At 47.3% G+C, this 9961-nt stretch overlaps 1 protein-coding gene across 1 annotated transcript; it reads left to right on the forward strand.

The window, feature by feature from the left end:
- Positions 1 to 419: 419 nt before the first annotated feature.
- CBX7 (chromobox 7) lies at positions 420 to 9515 on the forward strand. The gene is made up of 6 exons (XM_057425372.1): positions 420 to 611; positions 1651 to 1694; positions 5665 to 5730; positions 6217 to 6283; positions 6878 to 7217; positions 9259 to 9515. Exons 1-6 carry the CDS (start codon positions 420 to 422, stop codon positions 9405 to 9407), a joined length of 858 nt encoding a protein of 285 aa, XP_057281355.1. The 3' UTR covers positions 9408 to 9515.
- The last annotated feature ends 446 nt before the right edge of the window (positions 9516 to 9961 follow it).

The raw sequence follows: 9961 nt of genomic DNA on the forward strand, positions 1-9961 counted from the left end.
TCGGTCTTACTGTAGGCTTCCCTTTGTTTAATGTTTGCCATTTGTACAGTAATATTCATCCCGTAACATACTCTGCATACAAACAGAATCCTGTGACAGTGGAGGAACTAGTGGATCACGCTATTGGGAGAACAGGTAGCTACATATACAAGGAGTAAGTCCCTGCTCTGATGAAAAAAATGTCTTAGGGGACTTAGATAATAATAATCAGTTGTTTAATGCAGCGGTTGGGAAGCACAAGCACGTTTCTGTGCGGCAGGTTGGTGCTCAGTGCAGACCGGACACGACATTCGGATTTTCTCGTACCTTACCCAGGAACGCCTCGGCCACCTTGCCGAGGCGGCCTTAGCTCCTGCCCGTTTCGAGGTGCCACAGCGCTACGTGCGTGCCTGATCTACAGAGCCCCTCAGCGCTTCGCGATGGGGCGCTTGAAGCGGGCGGGCGAGCTACACCGTGCCGCCCGCCTCTGCCACCCCAACACTCGCTGTCACCCCACCCGCTGCCGAGGGCCGTTCCTGCGCGAAACACTCGTAAACACGACGGGAAGCGGACGGGATGCGGGACGGCTGAGACGGGGCGGCGGGAGGGCCGCGGGCGGCATTAACCCGCAAGTGCGCGGCGTGTTGTGGCCTCGGGTGGATAGTTCCTTGCAAGGCAGCGTCTCCAAAGGTGGGGAAGGGGCTTTGAGCACTGGACAGGGCTTGGAGCAGCCTGGTCTAGTGGAAGGTGTTGCTGCCCGTGGCAGAGGGTTGGAAATGGATGAGCTTTAAGGTCCCTTCCAACCCAGACCAGTCTGTGACTCTGTGAAGCTGCTGTTTCCCCCACGAGGGAAACAAAATCAGTTCTCTGGCTCAAGTACTGGGGCAGGTGCTTTGCTTGCTATGCAGTCGTGTAGAGATGTCTGCAGCTGCAATAGCCGGTCATCCTGCATGCATGGAGGCCTCTGCCGTGCTTTGGGAAGTGCCCGACAAGCCCCTCAGGATAATGTTAAAGGTTTTAATACGTGTATGCATTGCTCATGAAGGCCTTGAACTCCAATCACTACACTTTTTTCCTTTTTAAATCTTGTACTTAGAGTGAACAAATAAATGGGTAACTGAACTTCAGCTTTGAGCTGCTGTCTGCTTGGGTCAAAAGGCTGAGTGACTGTGATGGATGGAGCGGTGTTTGTGTAAAGCATGTAGCACCTGGAAGGGAACATGTCAAAGAGATGCTTCATAGGGTCTGAAAGATTGTATTTCTTCTCTCTGCTTAAAAAATAAATACCTCTGACACTTGCTCCTGGCACACATCTCCCCCTCGTGTTTCTGCGTGCTGACTTCTTGTAGGGTTGCCTGTAAAAGTGGGAATGGTTATAGTCTTGCTCTGTGGTTGGCTCTTGGGGTTCTGTCTGCAAGGCTTCTGCAAAGGTATGATCCTGAGCTGATGGTAATTCAAGCATGTTTAAATCCCCCTGTGTGCCCGTTTTCTGGGGGGAAAGGTATAGCAAGTGTGGGTAAATGAGGAAGTGGCTTTGTTTTGAAAACAGAGCAATGGGAAATGAGCTATTCAGTCACAGAGCTGAGTCCTGTTGATCGGTTGCATCTCTTGCTGAAGCCTGTATCTGGTTGTGGAGTTCACCTGTTTTCTTCTTCCTTTTTCTGCCCTTAGGGTAAGGTAGAATACCTGGTGAAATGGAAAGGATGGCCCCCCAAGTAAGTCCTGTTTTGCTTGTCTTTCACTCTTGTTTCTTTAATACTCAATAATAGCTTACACCATACCTTTGCAACTGAGCATCTTGGTCTTGTCCCTCATTCCAGTGACAATAAACAAAACCGAAGAGCCACAAACCAAAACCAAATCTGTTTCTGGACGGGCAACTGACGGATACAAACTGTGTGCCTGTCTATTCTGACTGGGTTTTGTCACCACTGAAATGTTCCACAGAGATGCTTTCTAGATACAAATTCATTATGAGTTTGACAGCAAACCCTGGTTCTTCTGAATTTGGAATGGCTTCTGCTTTTCTGAGTCAGCACCAAGAGGACCCCACTTTATTTTTAGAGCTATATGTAGTCTTTTAAAATTGAAAACCAGTTGATGGTCTTGTCTTGTCTTACCATTTCCCCTCTGCAATTCACAAACAGAAAGGGGTAGTGTTTTAGATTTACTGATTGTAGCCAAATGCAGGTGATCTTTGTCCTTTGAAAATTACTGCCATGCCACCTTGTCCAGACCCTTCTGTTATTTTGAGTGCCTCTTCTGCTTTTGCTTTGGTTGCTATGTTGCAAAAAGGAAACAAAAAAAAGCCTTTCTAAAGCATTGCTATGCACTGTTTACAGATACTTATTAAAATGCAGCTGCCTCTGAAGAAGAGTGATTGCTCTGTGCCTAAATAGTCTGTAAAATGCTTTGAGATTAAAAGGATTAGGTGACTGGAGAATATTACTATGTTAGCTAGCAGTCTTGTAGAACAGCCTCCTGGCCAACCCATATGGGGCCCCGTCTTTGCTTTTCTATTTGTAACTGTGTGTGTGTACATACACAGTGTGTGTGGGTACCACTACATTACATACACAGTTGCACTGCAGAGGGGACTGCTTTTATGGATTCATCCTCACAGCTGCGAAGTGGGGCCCACTAGGATAGTCCTTGCTGATTGTACCTGGTGTCCAAGAAGTTGAAATGTGTTTGTGTGTCTAATCCTTGTGCCTAATCCTTAGGGTTTATAGCGCATGTGTGAATATAAGCAGCTTCCTCTCTCTGGTGGTGGTGGGAAAGGATGAATTTGTTCTTGACTGTAAGTTCTGCTGTCAAAGTGTAACCTTGTGCACTCGTGGACTGCCAGTTGCCATATAGTGTGCATCAGTTCTTGGACTGCTTCAGCCTTCTAAGTAGCCTTATTTAATCACTGGTAGAGGTTGGGAAATGTATTTGTAGCCTGTCAGGCACGATCCTCTTCTGACGTTTATCCCATTCTCCTTTCAACAAACACATTTAAGTCCTTCTCTTTTAAGGCCACTTGCCAAGAAGGTGGGCTGAGACATGGCATAATTTTTCCTTTGATAGAGCAGCCCTTATTTTTACTGCTGCCTTTCCCTGCACTGCACCTTAGAACTCTGGGGGTGCCAGAAACTCGCTTTTGGGAGCTAAAAGTACAGCCTTCTGCCCAGGGAGCGAGAGGATGATAGGGTTCCCTTCTTTTGAATGTTATATGTCCAAAGACCTTCCCTCTTCCCCTAGACTCTGAGGAGCACTGTCTTTTTTTTTTTCTCTTCTCTACCCCCCAGCTCCATTTTATCTGTTCATTCAGTGGTTTGAGTTGCTTTAAACCAAGATGCTTTGAGCACTGAAGTCACTTTCATCTTGCTAGCAGTCTCTGTTCCTTGTGGCTAAACATATACATGCTTGTGTTAGCATGCAGCACCACACGCTGCTTGCATCTTTGTCTTCCGATATATTCCGTTTCCTCATCCCATGTTGTGTTTCTCTTCATTCCCCCCCTTCCCCCCCCGTTGCATTGCTTTTTCTAATCTCTGTACCAGTTATCCCATCATTCCCATTGAAAGCTTTATGGAAGGGAATGAGGATAGGTCAGTAGTTTGCTACTTTCCCACGTAGTTGATAGTTCACTTTTTTATTTTCTTTTTAATAAAAAATTCTGGATTATGCTGCTGGAGTCAGGGAATGGAGGAGTTACAATCTGATTCTAGCTACAAGCTTGTTTACAACTTGTGTTGGAGTTAAGAGGGAGGGGGAAGAGGTGGAGTAGAAGGAGGGGGAAGGAAGATCATATGATCTGTTTTCCAGAGTGCCTGTTCTCTGCAGTTCTGCTGCAGCCTCGGCGGTGTGTACCCGTATATACAGCTCTGAGTGCGCGCGCGCACGTGGCAGACTGAACCATGGGTTGTGTTTTTTTTTTTTATATGCAGTGTTTTGCCACTGCAGCGAAGCCAGAAACTGAACTGCGGAGAAAAAGGCAACACCCACCAGTTTGGCTGTTTTTCTAAAGCAAATCCTTTTATTTATTTTTTTTTTTCTTCTGCCCATGAAAAGCAATCCAGTGGCTTTTTTTTTTTTCCACCTTCCTTGTGTTATTATTTTTCTTAAATTTGTAGAATGAGTGCCAGAATCCCTGCAGCTGGGAGGAAACCTTCCTCTGTTCAACAGTATCTTGGCATTGACAGCTTACTGCCAGGTTGCTGCAGGAGGCTTCAGCAAAGGAGGGAGGGAAGGATCAGGTGATTATGAAGACATGGCTGTTCTTAACTCTCTGATACACAGTGCACCTAGGGATACCTGAATTTCATCATTTTGTTTCTCCCTTTTACAAAAGAACTGTACTTTCTAGATCCGTTCTCCAGGAATGCTCCTCTAATTCATACCTTTCTTCTACCTAATGGAGAGAGGAAAGGGAAAAGCATTCCCAAACCACCTCCCCTGTGTACGTACGTGCATGCGTCACATGTCCTCATGCTCAGTCTGCACTTCATCCAGAAACATAAAGATCCTGAAATGCTTTCCCCCTGTTTAAAGGCACTGATACAAACGTACCCTTACATACCCGAGTGTGGCTGCTTTCTGACCCTCCTCCCCAGGGGATGGGAGGGTCTTTGCTTCCAGGCCCTGGACCTCACATTCCAAGAAAATTAATGTTCTGAGGCATTCAGGATTTCAGACTTGCTTTCTTGCCTTTGAGTTTGTATGGTAGAAACATGCCACCTTTCCCTCAGAAGCAAACATGCCACGAGGACCATCTTGTGATCCATTATGCTTTCTGCAGTGGGAGGTTTTGGGTGCTTCTCCCTAGTATTAAGTGCAGCTGTTCTTTTTGGAAACTGGTTTTGGCATTGTCTTCTTGGTGGGTTCAGTCCTTTCCTGAGCATCTGACTCCTGTCACAGTTCTCTGGCAACTGAGGAGGGAGATGGGGCAGTGAGTGACTCTGTTCACAGGCTACTTCTAAAGCATCAAGCTTATTTTCAGTAGTTTTGGTAGCCCTGACCACAGGGCGGATGGGTTCCTCCTGTGCTGGTACAGAAACACTGATGACCTCTGCTAAATAGAAATAACCTGCAGGGGGAGTCGAGTAAGAGGAATAGTTGGAAAGCCGCCATCAACTTGCCTCAGGGCCCAGATCTAAACATGTTTAGTTGAATGCCAACGGTGGAGAAAAATTAAACTCTTCTTAAATGAATACTTTCAGTTCCAGTAATTAGAGGTAATTAATAATGCAGGTGAGGAAGCATACTTACTCCTTGAGCACTCTAAATTAAGAGAGACCTATTTTTCAGAAAGCTGTATCAGATCACGTCTCATTGTTCCATGGGGTTTGAGGGAGTGCTGCAGATGAGACCTGTTTAGGATTGACTTAAAATCAGTTTCTGAGTGTCTGTACAGGCTTTGCAAACAGCGTGGAGGGGGGCCTGAGAAGGAAAGTCTTCCTTGTTCTCCTACAAAGATCTGCTTGAAGCTTGGTCCTTCATGTTCTGGGAAAGGGAGGTGGTGTCTGTGGGAAGTTGGGGAGGGAATGGCTGAGATTCCTCAGAGCTCTCACAATGTTGTGGCAGGCCCCACTGACCCTTGTGAAGACAGTATCCAGGGCCATAATGCACTGGTAACAGGCCTGCAGAGAGAATACTTCATTAAAGTACTGTTTACTTTATATGCCTTGTGTTTGTCTTCAGATACAGCACATGGGAGCCAGAGGATCATATCTTGGACCCTCGCCTGGTAGTGGCTTATGAAGAAAAGTAAGGGCGCATTTCTTTCTCTCCCTGCACACAAGAAAAGGAAACAGTGTCTATTTCACAGTGTGCATAAAGTGCCCGTGCTGTCCCTACTTCAAAGATGAGATCCTGCATGACCTCTGTACCCTGATGTTGGCTTAGGTGGACGAAAAAGGGTTAAAGCAGCTTTGATTAGCAGTGTTTAAGAAACAACGCCAAGAACAAGCAGCACTAAGCCAAACAGCAATCAGTTTTAGGTTTTAATCAGGTCCAGGGCTGGACTGGAGTGATGAGAGGTGATAAGTTTCTCTAAACACACCCTTGATCAGCTAAGTCAGAGAAATTCCCATATTGCAAGGCTTTCATTCCTACCAGAAGTGATTCTGGAATGTTTTCAAAGCCCAGTGGTCACCATTGGGTTTTAATGAAAGAAATGAGGGAGCTGTGCTGCAAAAGGTAGATGTCCTGTGGTATTTAGTACTTGGTGTGATTTGTGTTCCTCTTTCACAGGGAAGAGAGAGACCGTGCATCAGGGTACAGGAAAAGAGGCCCCAAACCAAAGCGTCTCCTACTGCAGGTAGCCTCTTGCTCTTCTGTGTATTTCTAACTTGTTAGCTGCTCGCAGGGAGGTGGAAACTGTCCATTTGCTGTCGGATGGACAAAATGGGTGGTAACAAGCTAACACAACAACATGAAATCAGTTGGTAGGCAGCTAGATCTGAAGAGCCAGCTAACTTGTCTTTAAAAAACAAAGCAGCTCCTCCCCAAAAAAACCCCGAACAAACTAACAACAGCTCTTGTCATCTGTACTAGGGTTTTAGAAACTTTGGGCCTGGCTGGTTGCAGGTTACCTGTTTTTTGTGCTCTTTTAATTTTATGTTGGGCTTGGACTTCCCATCGTGTTAAAGGTAGCCACTGGTTGGAAGCAGAGTTCCAGCATGCTTTTACTGTTGTCGAGCAAAACATCTAATCCTAGGAAGTCCCTATTAGGAAAAGCTTAGACGGCAGTTGAAGAGGTGAGAGAAGCAGTCTGCTAGAAGCAGCACAACTTACCCTACTCATCTGTATGTTCAGGGACTGAACGAAAAATAGCTTCCTGGCTCCCAGGTGGGAGCCCTGACTGTATTATCAGATTTCTGCTCTCACCCTTGCTGCCCTGATGTCTTGGCAGCGGCTGTATGGCATGGACTTGAGGAGTGCCCACAAGGGAAAGGAGAAGCTCTGCTTCTCTCTTGCACGGAGGTTTGGAGGAGGAGACAGCAGCCTGCCAGGGGCCAAGCCAGGGCAGGCAGAGTTCTCAGAGAAGACTGGGGGAGCGGTCCTGCCATTCTCTCTCCGAAAGCAGCGCAAAAACCAGAAGTACCTGCGACTGTCAAGGAAGAAGTTCCCCCGCATCTCAAGCCTGGAGAGCCGAAACTGCAGGCGTGAGTTCTTCCTGAATGATGCAGTGGGCCTAGAGGCCAGGCAGGGCCCTGAGGACTGGGAGGCTATGCAGCACACCAGCAAAGAAGGTAAGGCCAGACACGCCTTGGCTGTGAAGTTTGGGGCATAAGAAGGATGCTCTGCATGCTTCCTCCTTGCTTGCCTCATCCTGGGATTATGGTTTAGGTCAGATCAGAGCAGTTTTCACTGGCTCACACTGTGGCACTCTTGTCTGCAAGTTCCTTTCTTGTTTGGATGAATAGCACAGGTTAATCTGCTTTTTGGTGCTGCCTCTCTGTAGACGTATCAGTGATGCCCCTCACAGGGTTGGAAAACGTGGACAATACTGCAAGTTACTCCTCTCTGACAGTTTCCTCACAGCAGAGGTGACATGCAGGTGTGGTAGTATTGAACTCTGCCTCTGTCTGTACATCCACATGTTTTCAGCTTGCTGCCCTGCTAAAAGGAGCTTGGCTGGCAGTGGACAGGCTTGGGCACCAGCACTCTTCTCACAGTGCTGCTCTCAGGAACATACAGGAATGCTGCTAGAAAGCCGTAGTGCATTCCTCTGATCCCTCCTTTCTGTCCTCTCTACACCCCATGTCCTCTAAAATTCCTTGCTATAGAGCTACATGAGAGGGGATGAGAGAGATGAAGTGGGGATGGTAAATCTTGCTTGATCCCACTGAGTAGGCAGCACAAATGTAGGCATGGGAGATGTCCAAGCACATTTGGCATTTTGGGGAGGGATACCAGCATCTTGTTCAGGAGGGCTGTGGGATGCATGCGTAGTTCTGAGTTACCAGGGAAACTCTACCCCTGCATTATTAGAGTTTCTGAAGGCGTAGCTTTCCTGAGGAGTGGAAAACAGGGCTTGTGCGTGTTGTAGTAGCTAAGGGAATCCTGCTACACCTTGCTAGGAGTTGCTGGATTATGCAGAATTTTGGGAAGAGGGCATTGTTCTGGGAATCAGAACTATGGCCTCCCTTCTGAGAGGACTTGACCAGTGTGCAAAATCCAGGAAGGCAGCAATGAGGGTAGCACAGAGGAGCCAAATATTGCGTCATGGCAACAAGCAAGTGTGGGGCTGCTTCACCCTTAGAAGCACCCTTAGAAGCGCTTGGGGAGAAGAGTGGACAGCAGTACAGAAATGTTTTTGCTATCCCCTTGACAAACAGCCTGCATGGAATTCCAGTTATTGTTGGGGGGGACTGGGCTCTTCCTGAAGTGAAAGTAGGCACCCCAGGTATTTGAGACAGAGGCCAGGAAATAAACCATTAATAGGCCCTCATTCCTTGCTCAGCTTGGGACAGCAAGGTATATAGTACAGGTATAGTGACAGGGAGAGGGGATGTTTTCCTTTCTCTACATTTTTGTGGCTGCCTTTGGGAGTTGGGGAGAAGTGAGGCTTTGGGTGGCAGAGGGACTGATAATTATTCTTAGAGTGAGAAGATGCAAGGATGCTTGGGTTTCTTACATGGAGATATCCAGGGGCAAAGGAGGGATGCAAGAACAGGAGAGAGACCTCTCTATGAAGCAGTATTGATGGATTTTTGGGAGAATGGCACAGGCTCCATTGCAGGTGCAGTACAAGGAAGACCCTCCATTTTGGATCCCCTTGACTCCGCATAGGAATATCTGAAGAGCGTGTGTAAGAGTGTGTAATTCTTTTACTTTTCAGCAGAGAAGGGCATTTACAAGCAGGTGAGCTCACACCTGGATGAGTGTGCTTTGCTGACACAGAGCCAAATCAGGGGCTGAGAAGGGGTGAGAGTTACGAGGGAACTGTGCAAGGTTAGGTGAACTGTGTGGTGTTACAGGGTCTTCCGACCTTTGCGTAGGTTGCTCCAATGCTCCTGTGCTCCTGTGTGTCGGGAAACCTTTGCTTCTCCTTCCTTTCCCATTATATCCTGCAGTGATCCTCCATTTTCCCTTAGCCTCTGAGGGGAGGGCTTGCCCATGCTCTTTCTTGCCTTGTACATGCAGACTTGATGCTGGCTGATTTCACCCACTGTTTGTCAGAAAGGAGACCCCTTTTCAATCCTTCCCTTCCCTCTCTTCTTCCTTCCTTCTCCATCACCCTCTCTCTCTCTCCCACTAACATGCTCTTATCTGCCTCTCCTTCTGCAGCAGATGTGGATGGCAGTCTCCCTTGGATTCCCACTGTGCCCCCCAGCGAAGTGACAGTGACAGACATCACAGCAAACTCCATTACCGTCACTTTCAGAGAAGCACAAGTGGCTGAGGGCTTCTTCCGAGACCGGAGCATGCAGTTCTGAATCTCCATTTTCAGTGCTCCCCAAAACCAGTGCTTTGAGGGTGGGGCTATAGGGAAGGGTTATTTTATCCCTTAAGAAAAAAACAAATCCAAAATGTCTCCTCTTAAATGTTTACACAGACCTTTTTTTTTTGTTTTCCTCCCTTTTCCTTTTCTCCCTTTCAGATACGCAAAAAAGGGCAGTGTAGGGGGTGTGTTTGTCATTGCTTTGTCCAGCTGAAAACCTGACAGCCCTTTCCTTGGAAAAGACTACCCTCCTAGATGTAAAAGGAGCAAGCTGAACAATTCGCCTTTTATCCTGTCAAGTGGTGGCAGCTGCATTTGTGGGGAGAGGGCATGTGGAGGTTGAAAGAGTGCTGGGTCTCTATCCTGCTGCCTTGCTCTGCAATTGATAGCCCTTGGATAAAGATTCTTCTCTGTGCATTGCTCTTCCCACCTTCCTCCTCCCTCTCTTCCTGCAGCAGTGAGAGGTGATGGATGCTACCTGAGTAGATAACTCCAGCTTTTTAAGAGTTTCTCTCCTGTGGCCTGCTGTTAGGACTTAAGAACCATATT

The sequence above is a fragment of the Pezoporus wallicus genome, unplaced genomic scaffold, assembly GCF_028554395.1.
Source record: "Pezoporus wallicus isolate ANWC-B61680 ecotype Strahan unplaced genomic scaffold, APGP_CSIRO_Pwel_v1 contig_8110, whole genome shotgun sequence".
In the NCBI taxonomy this organism is placed as follows: domain Eukaryota; kingdom Metazoa; phylum Chordata; class Aves; order Psittaciformes; family Psittacidae; genus Pezoporus; species Pezoporus wallicus.